Source organism: Stegostoma tigrinum, chromosome 17 (genome assembly GCF_030684315.1).
Source record: "Stegostoma tigrinum isolate sSteTig4 chromosome 17, sSteTig4.hap1, whole genome shotgun sequence".
Lineage (NCBI taxonomy): Eukaryota > Metazoa > Chordata > Chondrichthyes > Orectolobiformes > Stegostomatidae > Stegostoma > Stegostoma tigrinum.
The window spans coordinates 40,446,200-40,470,305 of record NC_081370.1 but is presented as its reverse complement, the minus strand read 5'-3'; the positions used below and the strand labels follow the sequence as shown (position 1 = coordinate 40,470,305).

General features: G+C 42.3%; 1 protein-coding gene across 2 annotated transcripts in view; it reads left to right on the top strand.

Annotated features, from left to right (window-relative positions):
* The window catches only part of kiaa1549la (KIAA1549-like a), a 254,858-nt gene that overhangs the window by 69,656 nt on the left and 161,096 nt on the right, over positions 1 to 24,106 (top strand). The window contains exon 1 of one of the 2 annotated variants that reach the window (XM_059652107.1): positions 22,768 to 23,169. The exons of the other annotated variant lie outside the window; for it this stretch is intronic. Coding sequence (XP_059508090.1) covers positions 22,839 to 23,169 — 331 coding nt within the window. The 5' untranslated portion in view covers positions 22,768 to 22,838. Of the gene's footprint in view, positions 1 to 22,767; positions 23,170 to 24,106 lie in introns of those variants that run through there. 2 annotated transcript variants of the gene reach the window in all.

Genomic DNA, 24,106 nt, shown 5'->3' with positions numbered 1-24,106 from the left:
ATATCCTGGATGTAATTCTGCGAGATTAAAATCTATTTTTTACTTCATATAAATGGGACTTGTATTTTTTGGAACAGCTTACCATTAGAATTTTACTTTATTTGGGAATAGTTAGTAGTTAGAAAGGGTTTATTGTGTTTTTTAATGGTTTAGTTAATTTGTTCATTGTTAGAGTGAGATAAATAGATTATTACTTGTTGATTTTAAAGTGAGTGTCAGGTATTTATTTTGTTTAACCACAAGAAATTGCTGGAAAGCAAGTTACACCACTTTACGTGTTCACTTTACAGGTTATAGAGTGAGGTGCTCCTCTTCGGGTGTTTTGGCTTTAGTTTTTGGGGGAAGCGGGGAGTCGTTTGTGGACAGCCTCCGCTTTATAACATATCCCATTACTCAATACTTCGTCAAATGTAGCCTGCTCCCCTTGCCCATTTCAGAATGCTATGAAAGGATCACAAAGCATTTTCTGAGCTCCTTATCCAGGCTACTGCTGTCAATCTGATTTTCACAGTTTATATGTAGATTAAATTATTGACTATGGTTAATTATTGCTGTCCCTTTACCATAAGCATACATTATCCTATGTGCTCACTTTTGGAGAGTCTATAAAGCACACCCATGAGTGACTTTTTTTCTCTTCTATTCCTCATTTTCACTCAATTTGATTCTACATCCTGATCTCCTGAACAAAGGCCAATTCTAACTGTTGTACCAGTACCATCATTATTAACAATGCTCCCCCTCATCATTTCCCCAACTTCCTTTCTTCTTTAATGTAAGATAACCCTCTGTTTAGAACCTAGTCCTTGTAATATTGCAGCCATGTCTCCAAAGTGACTATGAAATCAAATTTATTTATTTCAGTGTGTACCATCAAGTTGTTTACTTGATGGATGTGACACATATTCAGAAACACTGCAATTTGTTTTATCTTTTTGTTATCTTTGTAGGATACGAATATCTCATGCATTTAGAGAAAAAGCCTTTAATTGTAACATTTTCACTGTTGTTCTTTACAGTTACACTATTCAGTGATATAATGTTAGTACAAATCTCTCTGTCCCTCTTGTGTCTCGCTTTGCATTTCTTTTACACAAATTGATGCGGTGCTCTACTTCTTTGATATTTATTCCTTTGATTTCTAAATCTCCCTTCATCTGACCAGTGTTTTTGTTTACTGCCCTGTCCAAATCCTGCTTATGTGACTCACTGATTCCAGTCTGCTTTAAGTTGAACCTATCCCAATGGGATTATTCCTTCTTTTCCCAATACTGGTACCAATGCACCACGTTGGTCTGGGTTTTTTTCAGAACAAAGGGATTGGAGAGGGCACGGGGATACTTAGACCGTATTTGATTGAGGTACATAAAATTATGAGGAGCTTAGAGAGAGTGAATTGCCCTCAGCAGTATGCCAATAAACAGGGAACATAGATTTTAAATAATTGGTAGAGGGAATAGAGGCAACTTGGTGGTTTGGGTTGGTCTGGGTTTAAGGGGAAGAATGGTCTACTCTTGCCACCTTCCTTTTTATACTGTTCAAAACAGTATGATGGAATCTGTTATCTCCACCTCTGCAAGTCGGATCTGCATTTAATATCTGCTTCAAGTGTCATCACCTCCAACAGTGCATCATTTCCTCAATAGTGCATTGGAATGTAAGTGTCGACCTTGCGTAGATAGAACTGAAATCTCTGGAGTAGTTCATGAATCCACAAATCTTTAGACATCAAGGAGAGGATGCTGTCTAGTGAGCCATAGCTGAATCTGGATACTTGATGTTGCTGTAGTTGAAAAGATGATATGTCACATAGATCATCTGTTCTGCAACTCTATCTGAAGCCAACAAACAGTGAGCAGCTTTGCTTGCCCACAAGTTCATCTGAGACCTTTATTAAATATTCTGATTGTCTGGAGTGGCATCCATGGTCAACACTTTCCTGAGGAGGACCCAGATTCTGGCCACAGGAGGTCAAACTGGGCTAAGTACAGCTGGAACATGGTCTCAGGTGGAGAACAGTAGAACCTGAGGTTGCCAAATCTGGCTGTATGTGTCCCTGAAGGTTTCATCACATAATTTTCTACTTACAAAGGCTGCACCCACACACTCCCACCATTGGCTGTCCAGTATACTACCAGTGTCCTGCCACTGTCCTGCAGCCAAATAGAAAATGTGTGGACTCACCATCATCTGTCGACTTATCTCCTTCCATTTGCAATATTCCGTAACTAGTAGACTGAAGGATTCCACTTTCTTAATGGTCCTGTGGGCTTCTTTCTTGGATTTTACTTGCAACAATATCCAGCAGATTTATCTTCAAATCCTGGAGAGTTTATGGCAATCCTGGAGGGTTGGAAATCCTCATGTGGCCTGTGTTGGTGAGTGTGTTTTACTTAGCAATGCAGGTACCGAATATACTCGGATGCATGGTGAACGTGCATGGAACTAGATGCCTAACAGCACCATGGGAGCGTTTCTACTGTACGGTGGTTTGAATAAGAAGGTCCTTTACCTCCCACGAAATGAGGTAAAAGGGTTAAATAATGAGGTCAGATTGCACAGCCTAAGTTTAAATTAAAGGGCAATCTGTTGGAAATATTTAACGTAATCAAAAGATTTGGAATGTTGGTAGAAACTATTTCCAGAGCAAGCCTGAAGCTGATATTGGTGAAATCGTTGGTGAATACTTCTTCACAAAGAGGGTAGTGAAAATTTGTAATCCTCCAGAAGAAAGCCCATTGCAGCTGAGGAACTGGGGTGAGTTGAAAATTTTAAAACTGGGATTAACTAGGAAGGATGTCAAGGCAGATGAACCAAAGGTGAAGATAATAGAAAACTAAGGGTTAAGAGGCTTAGTGGATTCCCTCAGTGCGTATGTAGCTACAAATGGGAAGTGAATGCTGGTCATGCTAATGATGCCAAAAAAATGATTTTAAAATGTATCATTTTGTCATAACTGCTGCGTGCTCTATGATGATTTTTAAATGGATTAATCACAATTTGAATTCCTCATGATTACTTCTGATGAATTTAGAGTGCAAAATATAAGGGCTTTATCCCACCATCATCTGGTCAATTCATACTTGACAGACAATGCAAATACAGTAATGTACTATTTTATTCTCTTGCCCTGACACTCGGGAATTGTCCATGAATATATGACACCTAGGATTTAGTTAGGATAAATTATCCCCAATACAGAGTGTTTCAGTGTACAACTTCAAGCTAGCTGTGGTGTTTGCAAAATTTTAACCCTTCACTTGTCCTGTGAAGCAGACTTTCACAATTTGACATAGAGGCATAGAGACCTACAACACAGAGACAGGCCCTTCGGCCCAAACTCGTCCATGCCGACCAAAGTGTCCATCCACGCTAACCCCATTTCCCTGCACTTGGCCCATATCCTTCTAAACATTTCCCATCCGTGTATTTGTCCAAATGCCTTTTAAATGTTGTTAATGTACCCGCCTCAACCACTTCCGCTGGCAGTTCATTCCAAATATGTACTACGCTTTGAGTAAAATAGTTGCCCACTCAGGTTCCCATGTATTCTTTCCCACTTATCTTACTCTGATGCCCTCAAGTCCTCGATTTCACAACCCTGGGAAAAAAAGACTGAGTGGATTCACCCTCTCCATGCCTCTCATGATCTTATACACTTCTACAAAACCCCCTTTTCATTCACCTATGCTGTAAAGAAAAACTCTGAGCTTGTCTAGCCTCTCCCTGTAACTCAGCCCCTTGAGACCTGGCAACATCCTTGTAATTCTCCTCTGCACTGTTTCCTGTTTAAGAATATCCTTCCTATAGCAAGGTGACCAAAACTGAACAGAGTACTCCAAATGTGCCTGATCAACATCCTGTACAACTGCAGCATAACTTCCCAAATTCTATGCTCAGTGGCCTGACTGATGAAGGCCAGTGGCTAAAAACCTTCTTCATTGCCCTATCTACCTGTGACTCCAATTTTGGAGAACCATGTACTCGAACTCCAAGGTCCCTCTGTTTGACTACACTTCCTAAGGCCCTACCATTCACCATGAAACTCCTACCTTGATTTGACTTCCAAAATGCAGCATCTCACACTTCTCTGTATCAAAATCTATTTGCCATTTCTCGAGCTGATTGAGATCCTGCTGCAATTTCTGATAACCTTCCTCATTGTCCACGATACTGCCTATTTTGGTGTCATCTGCAAAGTTACTTTTCATGCCTTGTACATTCTTACCCATGTCATTGCTATCGGTAACAAACAGCAATGGGCCCAGCAATGACCCTTGATGCACCGGCCCCCAGTCTGCCAAGCATCCTTCCCGACCATCAAGCCAATTGTGTATCCAATTTGTCAGCTGTCCCTGGATTCCATAAGATCTAACCTTCCAGAATAGCCTGCCATGTAGAACCTTATCAAAGGCCCTACGTAAATCCATAAAGACGACATCTACCATCCTGCCCTCATCAACCTTCCTGGTAATGTTATCAAAGAACTCTAACAAATTTATGAGGTACGATTTTCCATGCATGAAGCCATGCTGACCACTCCTAACCAAACCCCGTCTTTTCCATATTCATGCATATCTTATGGCTCAGAATCTTCTCAAGTAACTTACCTACCACAGTCGTAAGGCTTACTGGTCCATAATGCCCAGGTTTTTCTTTGCAGCCTTTCTTGAATAAGAGCACAACATTCGCTACCCTCCAGTCTTACAGGACCTCACTCGTGGCTAACGATGATGCATGGCTGCTACTGTTTGATAAAGATACTGGTTGGCAGATAAAGACACACTGGCCTATCAACATAAGACTGGTAGCAACCACTGACATGTTGCAGTTAAACACGCATGTTCCAACATGTTTAGCTGCTAATGGTAATTCCCCTGGTTATTCCCTGTTCCATGACACAGTGTACTGGTGAAATTTCCACATATAGAAATCATTAGAATTCTGTGAATTGTGGAGATCTTGGCCTTTTGTACTGCACTATTCCAGTTCAAAACCCTGCAGGAAAAGTAATGCCTTCTTAATGAAGTTTAACTTGAAGTTTTAACATGGTACCAAACTATAACTACTCCTACTGCTGCTACTGCTTGTGAGTAATCTCCCTTACCCTGCATAGCTAATTTTACATTTGTATAATGTTGAGTGCCTCCGTGGTGGTAAAAGTTCTGTTTTCTTTTGTCCTTTTTTTTAGAATAAACAAACATTAATAATGTACATGGCTGAATTTTTAATTCCTCCTATAAAATTTAGAAAGAATATGAAGAAGAAGAATCAGTGCATTTTGTTTCTGGATTTGCTGTTGATGAGAATTCTTAAATCTGGCTACTTAATTTGGCGATATAGCCATTGCTGGGTGGCAGAAATCCTTGATGTAGTACCATATTCAAATTGCTCTCCAGAATGGGGAAACCCAAAGCACAGAGATTGAGTCCTGATTAGGTAGGTGAGGGAAGAGGATCATAAGTAGACGTAACCCAATGCGAGAGGTTTGGGAATGAGAAATTAAATTTCAAGCTTGCCTCAAGTCTCAACTCCAAATTACGGAAGATTCCTGATGATATTTCCCAGCCCGACTGAGTATATGTTAAAGTAAGATCACCCTCTTCCTGCGTGTTGTGTTCCTTCCCGTTTATGCACAGGTAGCTTGATGTGAAAGATCAGAAATGGAAGAAGATAAGGAACTCTCATCATTTTAGCTACCAATTCCTGCCAGTCAATTTCATTTGAAATCAGGTCTTAGAAGATTTATGAGTGCTTTAAATAATGAAGGAAGGTAGACGCCAGCTGGATGAGAAGGATCATCACAGCATGATATGTCCAGCAAAGTTAGAAGAAGTATGAAGCATGAAAACAAAGAGACAAGTTAGATTACAGAACAAATTTCTTGCCATAGAGATATCAAACTGTGAAACTGAGCACCAAAGTATGTGAAAAGTAGGGATTCACTGCACAGGAACTGGAGCAGCAGTTACAGTGGCAATCTCAAAGAGCATACAGTTCTTTGAGCCAGATTTTTCATTCGAAGAACTTGCAAACAATCTGTCCTTCCACGTTTATGTACACATCTCTGTTTGAAGGAGGCCATTCAGCTGACAAGTCACGTATCTGCTCTAGGAGAGATTTAGTTAGCTTTGCTTTGCTGTCGTGTTCTTTAAGATAATTACATTTGCTGGCTTCAAGCCCAAATAGAAGTTGCTTCCAACATGGTCTCAGGCATGTCGTATCTTAACCACTTAGTGTGTATTTACACTGTATTTGATTCTTTTGATGGTCACTTTGAATCTGTACTTGCTGCTTCTTGACCATTCCTGCCAATTGAAGCAGTTTCTCTCTCGCTACTCTCAGTAGACCACTCACGATTCTGAAAGGCTGTATCAAAACATTTCTCAAACTGCTCTTCTGGAAGCCTCAGCTACCTCAATTTTAAGAGCATAACTGAAGTCTCTCATCCCTAGAACTGTTCTGTAAATCCTTTCTGCAACAACTCTTATACCTCACCTTTCAATGTGTGGTTTATTGAATTGGAAACAATATTCCAGTTTTAAAGTTGGAAATAGGTCATGAGTCATTCATTCTGATGTGCTCCTATCAAAAAGAACAAATGTGTGCACAGTTATCTGATCAATGTTTCTATCTTGACAAATCTGAATTGCGATTTCACCAGCCTCAAGTTTACAGAGCAGAATTCTACAAATTAAAAACCAGAGGGAGAAATAACTTGTGTGCATTTTTGCAGTTCATTTTGATGGGCTGTAATAATATTTATGTTTTATAGTACCAGTTAATTAAAATAGTAGCCTGTTGGTTTTGTGTGGTAAATTATAAAAGGCTAACAGATTAAGATATTGACAGATGTATAAACTGGTTTGATATTGGCCATAATATGTTAGTTCCAAGAACTGCATTTGTATAAAGTTGAATGTGATCACATGCTATGTGTCGATGACTACACTAGATTAACCAACAATTTTTATAGTGCTTCAAATGAAGTTTATGAAATTAATAGTTTTTTGGACCGTCTCTTTACTTAGGAGACCATGTGAGCTGCTCTGAGTTCTATCCAACATCAAGCATGGCTGGATGATTGTTGAAGGTTAGGGTGGGGGGCTGACTGGGGAGAAACTGCAAGATATGCGGGAGGCAGAGTGGTGATGTTGCTGGTCTAGTAATTCAGAACCTCAGGCTGGGACAATGCCAGATGATAAAATTGGAGATCACCAACCAAAAACTGGAATAAAAATTTGCCAAATGTAGGACGGCATGGTGGCTCAGTGGTTAGCACTGCAGCCTCACAACGCCAGGGACCCGGGGTCGATTCCAGCCTTGGGTGACTCTCTGCGTGGAGTTTGCACATTCTCCCCAGGTCTGCGTGGGTTTCCTCTGGGTGCTCCGGTTTCCTCCCACAGTCCAAAGATGTGCGGGCTAGGTGGATTGGCCATGCTAAATCGCCCGTAGTGTTCAGGGGTGTGTGGGTTATAGGCAGATGAGTCTGGATGGGATTCTCCAAGGGGCAGTGTGGACTTGTTGGGCCGAAGGGCCTGTTTCCACACTGTAGGGAATCTAATCTAATCTAATCTAATCATTGCCGTTTGTTGTAAGAATCCATTTGTTTCTCTAGTTGTTCTTTAGGGGAGGCAATCTGCCATTCTTACATGGACTGGCCTCTATCCACAACCGTGGCAATGTGGTCTGATGCTTCCTCTCTGGGTGAACTGAATTCAAACCTGTAGGCAATAAGCAGGGCAGCTGTGCTGACAGTGGCAAGAAATTGTTAGCAGCTAACACACAGCGAAGTATTAGAAATGTCAGGGTTTTTTTCAATTATAATCTGTCCGTTTGATTCCATGGGTGTTAGAAAATTGTTGATTTGCATTTTTACCTGGACAAAAGGCTCGTAAGATTCTCGTTGCCATGAAAGTGGGTTTTCAGAGGGGGAAGAGGCATGTAAAGCTTTTATAGTATTGCCCTGCAGAGATTTTCATAAGACATCACAGAACCTCAGAGTGATCAGTGTGCCAGCATCTGGCAGGGAGAGAGTGGAAAGATGAAGATGGTCCTATATGTTAAGGAGAAAATATACTGGCCCCCCCGTTGGTTGCCAGGCAACATACAAGCAGGACCTGGCACTTAGTGATCACATTTCTGAGAACTTGAACTAAGTACAAAGACTTGCCTAGGTTGGCTAGAGGGAAGAATCTCAAATTTGACATCACTGTGAAAGTCAGTTCAGTACTTGGATTGGAACTGGCTGGCGAAAGGAAAGATATAGAAAAAGCCATAGGAATTTGAGAATAGCTCTCAGCTGTTTCCTGGAAAATGAACTGTAAAGTTGAAGTATAGGAAGGGGATTTTCAATCAATTTAGAAGTTAAATGAAAGATTTTCTTTTCTGGAGATGGAATATAAATTTTTTTGCTGAACAGTTCTCAAACAATATTGCTTTTAGCTTGTTCACAACAGTGTACATGCACAAATTTGAAATCTTGTGTAATTCTTTCAGTCAGCTATTGGATATTTGATTAATAGGCAGCTCCAGGGAAAATAGCCCCAGCCTACTGAACCTCTCCCTATAGCTCAACCCCTCCATCCCTGGCAACGTCTTTGTAAATCTTTTCTGAACCTTTTCAAGTTTCACAACATCTTTTCTATAGCAGGGAGACTAGAACAGAACACAGTATTCCAAAAGTGGCCTAACTAATGTCCTATATAGCCACAACATGATGTCTCAACTCTTATATTCAATACATTGACCAGTAAATGCAAGCCTTCACTGTCCTGTCTGTCTGGTCTAAGCATGATTGGCACTTCACACCCGTCTGACTTGGCCACGCAAGTGACCCAGTTTTATCAAAGTACTGCACCAAAGTTCATTAAGAATGAAACATCCCTCATTCACAGAACTGTGGCTATGCCTATACCACACAGACTGCAAAGGTGTAAGAAGGCATCTCCTCACCACCTTTGCAAAGGCACCAAGCCATGTTCAAAACATGTGGCTTTGCCAACAGGCCCCACATAACTCAGGGGTGGGGGGGAATAAAAAAAGAAAGTTTGGGTGGTGTGTAGTGTTGAGTGTATTGGGATTGGGAACTTTTAATTGTTTAATAAAACAATAAACTGATGGATACTGGTGATCTAAAATGGCAGCACGAAGGTTCTGTGGTTAGCACTGCTGCCTCACAGTACCAGGAACCTGGGTTTGATTCCAACCTTGGGTGAACTGACTGTCTGTGTGGAATTTGCACGTTCTCCCTGTGCCTGTGTGGGTTTCCTCTGGGTGCTCCAGTTTCCTCCTGCAGTCCAGAGATGTGCAGGTTAGCTGCACTGGCCGTGCTAAATTGACCCGTAGCATCCAGGGATGTGCAGTATAGGTGGATTAGCCATGGGAAAGGCAGAGCTACAGGGATGGGACAGGTTGGTCTGGGTGGGATGCTCTTCGGAGAGTGGATGTAGCTTTGATGGGTTGGATGGCCTCTATCTGCACTGTAGGGATTCCATGAAACAAAAACAGAAATTGCTGGTGAAATTAAGTGGGAAAAAAGCAAAGTTATCACTTCAAGTCTGGTGAATCTTCATCAGGACTCATATTTTGTTTTCTTTCCACAGATGCAGCCAGATCTGCTGAATTTCACCAGCATTTCCTGGTCCTGTTTCTATAAATGTAAAATTGTCTACACTTCTCTGCGTTGGGATGATAGAAATGAGAAGCAGATCATTCAGCCCTTCTAGCTTGTACTCATGTTTCGTTAGCTTATAGCTGATCTGCGTCCCAAAATCAATTAAAACACATAGAAGAAGGAACAAAAACAAAGTTGCTGGGAAAGCGCAGCAGGTCTGTTCTGAGGAAGGTTCACCGGACGCAAAACGTTAACTCTGTTTTCTCCTCCATAGATGCTGCCAGACCTGCAGAGCTTCTCCAGCAACTTTGATTTTGTTCCTTATTTACAGCATCCACAGTTCTTTTGGTTTCTATTTAGATATAAGAAGGATATTGATACAGACAACTGTGTATGATGGTATATCATAGCACAGGAACCAATTGCAACTCAAACCATTCAGCGATTGGTAGTATAGAGTCACCTTTGTACTGCTGTTTTATTTGATAGTAATGACATAGACATGGGATCCATTGCCACTTAGCTGTAGGGAACTGCAAACTGTTTCCCACAGCCATGCTTGCTTTGTATAGGTGTGTTGTAATGTTCTTTTTTGTTTGTACTTATTCGGTTCTGATTTTCCCCTTTCCCTGTCAACACTGCTTCATGAATGATGGTACATTTACTCACATTACAACAATGCCTGTGCGTGGAAACTGATGACTGTGAAATATTTTGGGTCATGTGCTGAGGATGTGAAAGACACTACATAAATGTGTGCCTGATTCTTACAAGAGCAAGTCTCCACTATGCCCATCATGCTGGCTTTATTCTGGATGAACAATAATGTATGAAACTCTCAGGCTTTTTCGAGCAGATCATCCCCTGCATTTAACCCATTTTAAATGCTCTGCTACTTTCAAGTGATTTGCCCTTTTGTCATTACATCAAAAGCTTGTGGGTTCATAATCTCACTCCAGAGACTTGAACACACTTGGGAAAAGTTTGGTGGACAATCTGCATGCAACACTGAGGAAGTGCGGCACTGTCAGAAATGATGGCAGAAACTTTAAGAGCCTGAACAGTGTGGGCAATGGCAATATTTGTGGCAGAATTGCATGATAATGTAAGGTAAGGTCTATTTTGATGCTGTGAGCAACTCACTGCATTGTTATGTGTGTGTGGTGTGTGTGTTTCCATGTGTGTGTGTGTGTGTGTGTGTGTGTGTGTGTGTGTCTATGTGTGTGTGTGTCTGTCTGTCTGTGTGTGTTTGTTGAGTGTTGTAGCAAGTTTCTCACAAGACAGTGGCAAGCTGCCAATTAAGTGGATTATTGTTTGTTAAACACCTTGTTAGTGGTCCAATTTGCCTCTCTAATATTCAGCTTCCTACTTTTTCCAAACGCAGTGAATAAGCTAAATGCTGAGAAGTTGTAAGATGGAAGTCAGAGCAGGAACATGGTGACTCCAGCTCACTGATTGCTCCATAGGATCTCCATGTTGGACAGCATTCAGGACCATGAGTACCAGCTACCTGCACCCCACACCTATGGACATGGACATCTGTCGTATGCCAGCCTGTAAGAACCCTCAGGGCATACACCCGACCCACTTACAGTATGGGTCTGGAGTTCACTGCTACATCTCAGGTTGCTAAGCTTGTAATGATGCAGCAAGGGCACTGTGTGCTCAGGGACATGCATCAGCTCATGGACTGGACCAGGCTGCATCTCCAGCCTGTTGGCTTGCTGTTCGGGTGCTCACTTCTTATGAGGGTCAACAATCCTTAACCAAGTCAGGACAGACAGCATTTAGTCATGGGACTCCAACTCAGTAAGTCAAGATACCAGTCCAGGAGCTTGGGCCTGCTTGGTCAGTCACTTGTTGCAGTCAGGGTCAGGTGCTCTCCATGTAAGAGGTGAAGAAGCAAATGTTGGCAGCCCGCAACCTGCCATAACTTTCTCTACCCCTTTGGAGCTGTTCTCCTGGAATTAGGTTATGGTAGGTATCAAGGCAAATGTAAGTGAGTGGCACAGCTATTGCAGTCAGCACAGGTGAACAGGTGACTTGAGGGTGAGTAGGCAGTGCTGAGATCACGTAGGGTTAGTGGTATCAAGAGTTCGGGTGAGTGACAACAAATGAGGAAAGATGTTGCAGACAATAGTGGGAGTGGCAGAGCTTGGAGGGAAGTGGGTAGAGTAGCAGAGATAGAGTAAGTGTTTGGCAGCAGAGAAAAGAGATTTGCACTTATGCTGGCAGAGTGAGCAAGGACATTGGCCTTCTTCCTACACTTCTGAAAGCTGACACTAAAGCTGACCTGGGTGGCAACCTCAAACCAGGCTGGCACAGACCAACACTGTCACCTCCATGAGTGGCTTTGAGGAACAGAGGCATCCGGCATGGCACATCCCCATCAAGCAGGACCTCCAGGTCTCTGCCCGCAAAGCAGAGTGCCAGTTTCCCCTTTTCCGCCATGTCCGGGACAAATGTCAGGAACAGTGCAAAGCATCTCTGGACTGATATTCTGTGTGCACATGGGCTTTTAAAGATGGTGTCGGCGGCAGAGATCACAGTGAATTCCAGGATAATCCATCAGAGTCGAGTTGTTTAGGGAACAGCAGGTGGTAAGGTGGGGCTGGAATCGGAAGAGAAATGCCAAAAGGGCGAGGTAAGTGGTTAGTGAGGGGAGTTTAGTAAGAGATGTTGAGAAAAATTCAGCGATGAACAATCAACACAACTAGAACTCAATCAAAAAAGTGTAAGATTCAGCTCAGCATCTTTCAAATGGAATATTAAACAATCGCTGTAGCGAGCACAAAAGATTTTATGATGCCCATTGGAAGGACAGACTGTGGTGCCCTGGCTAACATTTATTGCTAAATCTAATCACAAAACAACAACATCGTATCTGGTTGTTATTTTGTTGCTGTTTCTCAGAGCTTGCAGTGTGTAAATTGGTGGTCACGTTTCCTGCATTACAGCAACAACTGCACCTTACTACAGTAGTTAATTGGATGTAAAGTGCTATGAGACATTAGGGCATTGAGAAAGGGGCTATAAAAATGCAAGATTTCTTTCCTTTGGATATATCCTGTCAGCTGTTGGCTGTTTACAGTGCTGAGATTGTTATACTTACGCTAACGGTGAGCAGAAGTGGTTGCTAAGTGCGAGTTCAGAGGCTTTGTTGGCTGCCTAGCTTTATGGTTTCAAAATCCACTCTGTATAGATCATAAATGCATTCTCTCCAAAGCTTGTGCGATAATCTCCATGGACTGTATATTCATACCGCGTTTCAGAATGTCAGCTCTCATTGGAATACATTGAGAAGATGTTGTGCACGTAGACAATCGGAATGCTTTACGTTTAATTTAATTGAAAGGACAAAAGCTTGCACTTACTTATAACCTCAGGACGTTGATACTTTGCAGAATCTTTTTGAGGCACAGTTACAGTGGTAGTGTAGGAAAGATGGCAGCTAATTTGTGTAAAACAAACTGTCACAGGCTGCAAACTGTTAGTGCATAGATATTTTCTGTGGTGTTGATTGACGATAAACATGGGCACTGAGGAGACCTCCACCCTGTGCTTTGTTTTAGCGCCTCAGAGTCAATTATGTACTTGTGTGAGGGTCTTGGTTTAACATCTGATCCAAAAGACAGAGCTTCTGACTCTGTCTGCCTCCGCAGTACACTGTAGGATATAAGCACAAGTTCTCTGATTGTGAAATAAACCTGCAGTCTTCAGATTCCAAGACTCTCACCTGTAGGAAAGAATTTTTTTTATTTTAAGTGTCACTGCTGGCAATGTTAGGTCTCCAGATTATGGCACCTTGGGCTTCATTCTGAGGTAAGTAGATGGAGATCACAAGGTGTCGGGTGGGGATGGGGAGGATGAGGTGAGGGAAGAAATGAGAAACTCTCTGGAGCTTTTCTGAAACTCTTGCCTGAGCGCTGTTCATTTTAAATCTGATCCTTCTGTTCTAATTCAGCTGGCAGTTGTTCTTCTGCCAAAAAAACCAAGAGGCACTGATCAAGTAGCTATCAGCTCAAATCTCCATCACTGGCACATGTGCCATCTGGTACTGTGCCACACATTGAGAAATGAGAACGCAAGCCTATTGGTCTTTTTATACTGCACAAATCATTGCTCTTTGCAGCCTTTGTTTCAAGATGTTTCTATGGGAATATTATCAGTTTGAACCATTGCTGCATCTTGTATATGGATTAAATGCCAATAAGTAAGGAATGGCAGATCCTGTCCAAGAACAACTAGACCATAGAGTCATACAGCACAGGACACAGTCAGTGGTAGCCCATTCTTCCCGTCTGACTGTTTTAGAGGTCGATACATTTTTCGTTTCACTCCCTATGACCCAGCAATATTTTTCTTTCCTGACTCCCCGCTTGGAGTCTGGGTTGTGTTCCTGAAAATCACAACCATTAATGAAAAGACTTTAAATGAAGCATTGATCTCCACAATAATAAATGTTGCATTTGGAGTTAGGTTCTGTAGGGCCTTGCATCCTACTTACATTGTGCTCTGTAGTGGTCCCTTCTGAGAGTTTAAACTAGGTAATGGGTTGAGGTGGTGGTGATTGCACTGCCTGGGGTCAGTGATGATGGGGGCTGTGTTCGTTGGGCTCCGAGCTGAGACTATTGCATGGTCACTGACTGGTGGCATCATTTTGGGGTCTGCAGCACCCTCCCTTGCTTCTGGGTTCTACTCAGGCCATAGTGTGGACGGGCAGTGCTTCTTGGCTGGCTGAGAGGCTTTGATCTTCCTTCCTCCCTTCCTCATGACTGGTCAGGCATCAGTCATGCATTTTCTATAACCACCCCCACCCCTCCCTCCCACTCCCACACTCTTTTTGTCTCCTTCCTTTTTTAGTCATTTATGCACTGTGGGCATCGCTGGCTGGCCAGCATTTATTGCCTGTCCCTAACTGCTTGAGGAGATGGTGGTGAGCCTTCCTGCACTGCTGCAGTCAGTTTAATGTAGGTCGACCCACAATGTCCTCAGGGAGTAAATTCCAGGATTTTGATCTAGCGAAAGTGAAGGAATTGGAATATATTTCCAAGTCAGGATGGTGGAGTGGCTTGGAGGGGAACTTGAAGATGGTGGTGTTCCCCTGAACTTTTGTCCTTCCAGATGGAAGTGGTAGTGGGTTTGGAAGGTGCTGTGTAAGGATCTTTGGTGAATTCCTGCAATGCATCTTGTAGACAGAACGCACTGGTGCTACTGAGCACCAGTGGTGGAGGGAGTGGATGCTTATGGATGCAGTGAGCTGCTTTGTCCTGGATGGTGCCAAGCCGCTTGAGTGTTGTTGGAGATGCTCTCATCCAGACCAGTAGGGAGTATTCCATCACACTCCTGACTTGTACCTTTGTAGAGGGTAGATGGGCAGGCATTGGACAGTCAGGAGGTGAGTGTTACTCACCACGGTATTTCTAGTCTCTGACCTGCTTTTGTAGCCACTGTGTTTATGTGGTGAATGTAGTTGAGTTTCTGGTCAATGGTAACCCACAGGATATTGATAATGAGGATTCAGGAATGGAAACACCTTTGAATGTCAAGGGGCAGTTGTTAGATTATCTCTTATTGGAAATGGTCATTGTCTGGCATTTGTGTAAGATGAACGTTACTTGCCATTTGCCAGGCCAAGCTTAGATGTTGTTCACGTCTGTTGTATTTGAACATGGACTGCTTCAGAAGCTGAGGAGACGCAAATGGTGCTGACCATGGCGCAATCATCAATGAACATCCCCACTGTAGTATCGACTGGTGCAGTGTGCGTTTCTGCATCAGGCCAGTGCTCATGGCTGTTTGGGAAGTGAGTAGGGTGGGCACCTGCTGAGCTTTGTCCTATCTGGGAGTGATGTTTGTTTTAGTCAAGATGGAGTTTGGTGGCTTTTTTGCGTTGTTGTGCAGTCTGCAAGGCCCAGTGTGCCAGAGGGTCCCTGCCATCGCAGCTACCCTCCCATTTCGAGGAGGGGGTGGGGGAAGCTGCTGAGCTCGCTGTGGTTGGTGCTCCTATGGCCAGGGCCTTTGGAAGACACTGCCCCTCTGGCCGTGGAGCTCGGCAGTGCCCGGCACCAGGACGGGCAGCTCCAGTGGGATGTCTGGGCCTGGTGGGTTGGGACTGCCTGGGAAAAACCCAGGCAGCTTTTGGGGCACAGACAGAGGCTGCAAGTTGGAAGATGAAACAGGGAGGGTTGTTCCAAAATGGTGCCAGCCAGGTCAGGTAAGAGCTGCAGTATATCTTGTTAATATGAATCTTCTTGATGCTCAATAAGAATTATGGGCCTAATAACATAGCTACATGTTTAAAGAAATAAGTGATAAAAGGGGAAGTTTTAACGAGAGATTCCCTGTATATTTAACACACTATTGAAAGATCATGTGGAGAAACTGGTAAAAGCCATCTTGACCTTTGTTTTGTTATTTTCTTGTAGGATGTGGGCATCCCTGAATAGGCTATCATTTATTATCCATTCATGACTATCCAAGGGCTGTTAGTGAGTTGCCACTTTAGGCCGCTGCAGGCCGTATGGTATACATAGGTCCATGTGACATTATTCCTAGTTGGAGACAGATCTGGCCTGACATGGCTCAGGGGAACATGTTCCCAATGCCTCTGATGGCCTGGCCCTTCTTGGTGTTGGAGGCTGCAAGTTTGGAAGGTGCTATCAAATGAGTTTTGATGAGTTGCTACAGTACATCTTGTGAATGGTACTGAACCATCACTTTGCACTGGTAATAGAGGGAGTGATTGTTCGGGATAGCAGATTGGGTGCCATTTGAGTGGACAGCATTATCCTGGATGGTGGAAAGCTTTTGGAACACTTTGAGAGCTGCATTTTGTTCTTCTAATATTCCGATGGAGTATCTCTAGACATTTTTACTACGTTAGAGACGTTACAAAAATGTGAGTTATTGTTGTTTATGCTCAAAATTGAGTTTCAGTTTAAGAAGTGACTTCACCCTGAAGCAGTTTTTGGAAAATATTCATATTTCATCTGCACAAAACATCAAACCTTTTCAGATCAATCATTCAATGTCAGGGGCCTATTAGAAATGAAACGGCTAATATTATTCGGTAAATTTCCTTCATTGCCCAACAAAATCACATTAAAACAACCAAGTGGGCAATTTGAAGCAGAGGTCTGTACATCACGGTTACAGAGCAAGTTGGAAGTGATGATGTGAAGGAGCAGTGTAAACATGTGAATGGACATAGGAAATGTGACAATAATGCCAACAAAATAGACAGAAACAGGAGAAGCTGGATATTCAAAGCTGCTCCTTCTCAAGTAATCTTACCAATGGTTAATGTGAACAACATATAAATAGTAACACTTAGATGTTACCACAGCAACAAACACCTCCTTCCATGCCGCTTATCCACCCCACACCCCTGTCATGATATAAATTGCTTTGAGCACAGCCAACCCATTTTCACCCACGCATTGCCCCCATTATCACTTATCTCCTTAGCTTCTCCTTCTCTGGCATTATATTAACAATCCCTTTGCCTGCTGAATTTTTTTCTCTCTTTTTCGTTTCGCTGGGCACCATCTCCACCTGTCAGCTCACTTTATTCCTGACCCCCTCCTCTGCCTCACCCCCGCCACCCCAAACACCTGTCATCAGCACAAACACATTTTCTAGCTGCTATCAGTTCTGAGGAAGGATCACCGAATTCGAAATGTTAACTCTGTTTTCTCTCCACAGTTGCTGCCAGAGCTGCTCATGTTGTCCAGCTTGTGTTTTTGCTTCAGATCTCCACTGTCCACAGTTCTTTGCTTTCTTGGGTTTCCTTTTGTGTTTCTGCAAAAAGCAGTTTTGAAAGGGCTAATTCCGCTTTTCTCAAAAATTGTGTTTACTTTTCCAAATGTGGAAAAGTGTATAAAGAATAGTTAGGCACAAAGCTTGCGTCGATCATCAATTATCCAAATTTGTGGTATGGGAGAATAACCATTAAGAGAGCACCATAAATTAATTAACAGTTTAAAGGGCTGTGAAAACACGTCAGGCACTTAACAAAAGATACAGGCTGTAGTATATGAAAACCATTTAATAACTGCTTCAGGAAGGTGTAATTCACCATAATAAGCATGAGGAGCTCACAGTTATAGCTTGTAGACCATAATGTCCAAACCATGACCTGAAGACTGTATAATAACCAATGACCAGGCCCTTAAAGCCCAGGATTCTGCTATTTTAAAGCCATAAGTTTCTGAATTGTAGTCCTGGTTGAGTTAGGTTGGGCTGAAAACATTGGAAGGTGCTAATTCCCCCATATCTGACTCAAATCTCACTCCTTTGTTATCACTGTCTGGAATTGTTATCTGGTTATATTTGGGGTTGGAGCTGCTACGTACTATAGGAGGTGGGATGTAGGTGAACATACAGGAGCACTGGTTTATCAAATATGTCTGCAAGATAAAGCTTGACATGAAGGTATCAAGGAACCATCTGCCAGTGGTTTTGATTGTCATGAGATCTTCACTCTGTTCAATAAACTGTAGACATTATCTGACATGTGCCATCAAGTCTCAGACATCATCTTGTGTGCACAATGCTGGTTTCACCAGTCTACATGATCTTGTTTTCAGCTCTCATGGAGGAGGTGTAGAACTTGAATTATCCATTTTTATTATTCAACTAGGTTGGGTGAGTCATCAGATATACCAATTCTCTACTTCATCCAGCCGGTTTCCAGAATAAGTGTTCCATTATTCTTGTAGAAATGAGCATGCCCCTTCTTCTCACTATTCCAGTTTCAGTGTCCACAAGATAAAATCACAGTTGTAGAGTCTTTTTCAAGAATTTAACCTTCCTCCTTCTGCCTTACTCCTTTCAGGAAGAAAGTTTAAAATTAATTTTTTAATGCCTTTGAGAGCCCTAACCATCGAACTGAATTTTATGGTTTGGCTTGTTGCTTTGATACCTAAGTGACCCTGATGTGATCTCTGAAATAGTTTGAATCGGAGGAACCTAGATATAACCAATTGCTCACTGCAGATCAACGAGCCATCCATGACTTGTTTGCTCAAAGTATTATTTCAGAATAGGATTATGCAGAATATATTCTGGTCACCTCTGATGCAGTACTCATTGATTTGAGCATGTTCTTTGTTTAATTTTTGTGTCTTTCGATATCATACTATATATCTCCAACAGTCATAACACTTCTGGCAACATTACATGATTTCCAGCTGGATGACAGTGAATTCGAAATTAAAAATAGATAGTAGTGGAAATGTTCACTAAGCATGGCAGAAGCTCTGGTGATAGAAGCAGAGCTAAAGTTTTTGATCAGTAGCTTTTGGTCAGAACAGGGAACGTATCAGAGTTGTTACACATTTTGAGAAAGTACAGAGTCAGAGAAAGCTGGGAGGGTAGTAAAGAACGCCATGGTAAGCCTGAGACATAGTGGAGGGTAGGAGAGAGGAAATAGCAAAAGACACAATATTGCAAGGTGTTAATGGTGGGATGAATGAAGAAATAGAAGATGGTTCTAGAGAATATCTGCATCTGAAAAGTAGAATGATTCCAAGTTGCTGTTGTTGTGGAAAGAGAGGACAGAGTTTATGATCTGAAATTGTTGAACTCGAGTGTCAAGTCCTGAAGACAGTCAATGCCTAAATGAGGAGTGATACTCTGTTCCTCAAACTCATGTTCATTTTTGTGTGAACATTACTGGAGGCAGAGGACACAGTGGGTGCAAGATGGAGAAGTAAGATGACATATAACTAGAATCTTGTGGTGAAGTTTGTGGACTAAATAGAGGTGTTCTTTGAAGTGATCTGCATTCAGTCTCTGCAAAATAGAAATTGATGGGACATGGATGTCACTAATTGGGCCAACATTTATTGCCTTGAGAAGATGGTGCTGAGCTGCCTTCTTGAACTGCTGCACTCCGTATGCTGTCGGTAGACTCACCTTCCTGACTGGCATTGAATTTCAGGATTTGAGCCCATGACGTCATTTTATCAGCAGCAAATATATTGTCCGAAGTGGAAAGAGTTGCAGGCATATAATGGTTTTACTAACTACTTGGAGAATATGTGGTGGGCAATTCAGTTGCAAAATGACAAGGGAGTCAAGAAGAAACTCAGCTACATTCTGATAGTAGTTAGCTGAATTAGCAGCAGAAAGGTACTTATTCTTAATGTCGGTCTATTTTATATCCATTCAAATGGGATCGGATTGAATGTCCGAACAAACCTTTACCTCCACACAAAATTGGCATCAGACAATCTCCTCCAATTTATAAACTAATTTTTGAAGACAACAGCCAACATGAACATTAATCTATCTTCTAAGCCTGACTGCCTGTATGATGTTCAAAAAACGATTATGGATGTAGTTACTGGGCTGAGTTAAAGGTTGAAAGCTTCCAGCAGACAGGCTTGCTGGAAGTGACAATTATTTTGAAGTCGCAATTATCTCAAAATGCTACTACCTGCATTAAAACGAAACACACTGTTGTATCAACGGTCTGAATTTTCTGGTAGTGTTTTCTTGCTAAATATCTATGGGTACTTAGTTTCAGTTTTCTCTAGGGCATTTGAAAAACAATCATTTTCAGGATGAAACTCACAAGATCAGCATTTAATAATCCTCTAGATGTGAATGCTGGTGGGATGCTAGGTGAGGACCAGAGAGTCCAAAGATTTACCACCTTTTCAATGACTGTCTCTTCATCACAGCCCTACCTTACTTGCCCATGACTCTGAGACTGTGCTAATATTCTAGATTTCCCAAACGGAAAATATTTTGATCTATTGCAGGCTGTGTGATGTTGGGATGTTCACATTGCTGTTAAGGAGACAATTTCAGACGTTGACTCAGCCACAATAAAGAAAGGATGATATAGTTCCAAGTCAGCATGGTATGTGACTTGGAGTCAAAATTGCAGGTGCTGTTGGTTCCCATGTATCTGCAGTCCCTGAACTGAAGTGTTCTTTTAAAAATAAATAAAGTTACCTAGAATGAAAACGTTTGGAAGTTGCAAGTCAAAAATTTGCCTTTTAAACCAAATACAGTACTGGATAAATCACTTAATTTGCATCAGAATAAAGTAGATATATTTGTAATAAACATTGGCCCTCACCCCCTCTCTTCCCTCTCAGAACAGCGATTGCCCCCAACCCTCAACAACCCCCTGGTCCTCACCTACCATCCCACCAGCAGCCACACCCAAAGGATCATTAGCTGCCATCTCCAGTGGGATGCCGCCACCAGACACACACCCCCCTCCCCAACCTTATCAGCCTTCCGCAGGGACCGTTCCCACCGGAACACCCTGATCCATTCCTCCTCTACCTGTAACACCACCCCACATCTCCATGGCTCCTTCCCTTGCAAACACAGAAGGTATAATGCCTGCCAGTTTGCTTCCTCCCTCTTCACCAAGGTCCCAGACACACCTTCCAGGTGAAACGGTGCTCTACTTGCACCTCAGTCAATCCAGTCTGTTGTATTCACTGCTCATAATGTGGCCTGCTCTACAATGGGGGAAAAGATTGCTGACTGAGTGACCACTTTGCAGAACACCGATGATCTGCCCACAAAAAAAGACCCTGACCTTCCAGTTGCCTGCCGTTTCAACACACCACCCTGTTCCCTGGTCAACATCTCTGTCTCATGGTGCTGCAGTGCTCCAGGTAAGATCGGCGCAAACTAGAAGATAGGAAACATCATTTTCTGCTCAGGAAATGAACAGCCTTCTGGATTCAGTATCAAGTTCAACAATTTTAGGGCTTGACCATGTCCTTACCCTGACCCCACACAGCAGGCCTTGTCATCACATGGACTGCTACCACAGACAATCTATTGTCAGCTACTAATAGTCCTCACTTAGTAGCTATTCATTCTCCCAAACTAATCTTTACCCAGTCCTTTGTCTGTCCAACTGGTTTTTCTCTCCGTCTTTTGGGCTCTATTTCCACCAATCATTTACTCCTCCCCTCCCCCACCCCATTTTCTGCATAAATGCCAACCTTTTCCTAGCTACCATCTGTCCTCAAGAAGGGTCACTGCACCTGTTAATCGACCTGAAAATGTTAACTCTGCTTTCCCTCCACAGATGCTGCCAGACCTGCTGAGTTTTTCCATCAATTTCTGTTTTTGCCCCTCATTCCAGGATATACTGCTTTAACTTCAAGTAAATGAGACCATTTAAACTATGACCAATAATTTTTGCATTAATAGCAATAGTATCAGTGTTAAAGTGAAGGTACACAGCCTTGTTAAAGTATTTAAATGACCAGTCCACTTTCTGAGATTGGATTGGTTATCCTCCCCTCAGTCCTGTCCTCGAAAGTGGTGACTTTTGGCCAGGTTAAACTCTTATTTCAGATTTTTCATTTTTTTCAGCCCTTGACCAAAACAAACCTATCTGCCCTTCTGGTTAAAAGTTCTTGCCATGCGTGATGGTCCATTTTAGTTTTTAAAAATAGTTGACCTGTTGGAATTTTTGTTACAAATCTAATCCAAACAAATTAGATAGTTTCTTTCAGAAGAGAATTAGATTAATATTTTAAGCCGAAACCTTTTCAGGGAAAAAAAGCAGTGGGGTAAAGCTTTCACAGAGCCGGCACAAGTATATAGTGCTGATCGTCTGTACTGCATGATATAATGATTCTGTATGTTAGCTTGTTGAGCCAAAAGGCTGTTTTGGTTTGTTTAGTTACATTTAAAATGCCTTATAATATTTTAGAGATCTCAATAAGCTATCCTAAGCCCTGGCCAACATAGTAAAGGTAAAAGCAATTGTCACACATTTTTAACCCAATACTGCCTATCTTACAGGACCTGGGATGATCTACCAGCTTTTAGACCTTGCAACACCATTGTCTCCTCCATTTCAACGACCATTAGAATATTTTAAGCCGAAACCTTTTCAGGGAAAAAAAGCAGTGGGGTAAAGCTTTCACAGAGCCGGCACAAGTATATAGTGCTGATCGTCTGTACTGCATGATATAATGATTCTGTATGTTAGCTTGTTGAGCCAAAAGGCTGTTTTGGTTTGTTTAGTTACATTTAAAATGCCTTATAATATTTTAGAGATCTCAATAAGCTATCCTAAGTCCTGGCCAACATAGTAAAGGTAAAAGCAATTGTCACACATTTTTAACCCAATACTGCCTATCTTACAGGACCTGGGATGATCTACCAGCTTTTAGACCTTGCAACACCATTGTCTCCTCCATTTCAACGACCATTAGAAACATCTCATATGACTCCAGTGTGGCCGTGGACTTCCCAATCTCCACGCCAGCGAACATTGTCCTCTTACCTGCGTTCTTCTCCGCACACCAAAGCATCAGCAACAGAGTCAGTTGAGGAAACTGCCACCATACAAAGTAATCCTCTTACATTCCAGGTGGTGACAACCCCACAGATGAATAGAAACACTGCCGTGGATATAACAACTTCAGGAGCAACACTTTCTCCTCAGCTTTCTCTTGATACTGAAACTTACAAAACCTGGCATACTTCTGAATTATTAATTTCATCATCACCAACTGGGAGAATGGTGGTGATCCATCAACCGAAAGCATCTTCAGGTTTGACTCTAAATCCAATCTTTCCCACTCTGTACGGACCTCTACCAATTTGGTTTATGGCTGATGCTGCAGCACCTTCCGAAACATCTTTGTTTATTACATCTGGCTTTCTATACCTAATCTGTTCATCAACATCGCTATTTGCTCATACTTTGACAGTAATTACAAGGGGCCCATGTTCACTGCCCTGACCACTGATCTATCAATGTAGCCCAGAAGTAAACCAAAAGATGTCCTGCCATTGATCTTCTCTAACTTGCCTTCATCCAAGCCCATAGGACCTGCTTTTAGCTCCACTTTGTGCTAGAGTTCTTCATCGTTAATCACTGGTGTTGATATTCTTCTTTAGTATCTTGAACAGTCTTCATCCAACTTCAACCCTGCCTCAGCTCATTTGCTGTGGAAACCTTGGTCTATGCCTTTCTGACCCCTGCACTCAATTATTCCAACAGCATCTAGCTGGATTCCTCACATTTTATCCTCTGGAAACTTAAGGCTACTCAAAATTCATCTGCCCATGTCCTAATTACAGCAAATCTTCTACAAACATGCATTCACCCATTTAAGTCATCGCTCTTTCAAGCAACTGTTTCATGTTGTACATTTCATCCCTGATTTCAACTTCCTGTATGACCTTTCCCTTCCCTATCTATGTTATTTCTTCCGTGCCCTCAAACACCACCACCAACACCCCCTGCCCGCCGCCCCAGGGTCTCCAATGCAGACCCCATTGAGTAGCCTTGATATTAATGGTGCCACCGTTGGTTAGACCATAAACTCTGGAATTCCCTCCCTAAACCTCTCCAGCTCTCCCGATTTCTCTTAGTCATTGCCTTAAAGTCTATCGCTTTGACCAAGCTTTTGTTCGCTTGACCTACCATGTCTTTCTCCGGTTCAATATCATATTTTGCTTCAAAATGCTCCTGTGAAGAATTTA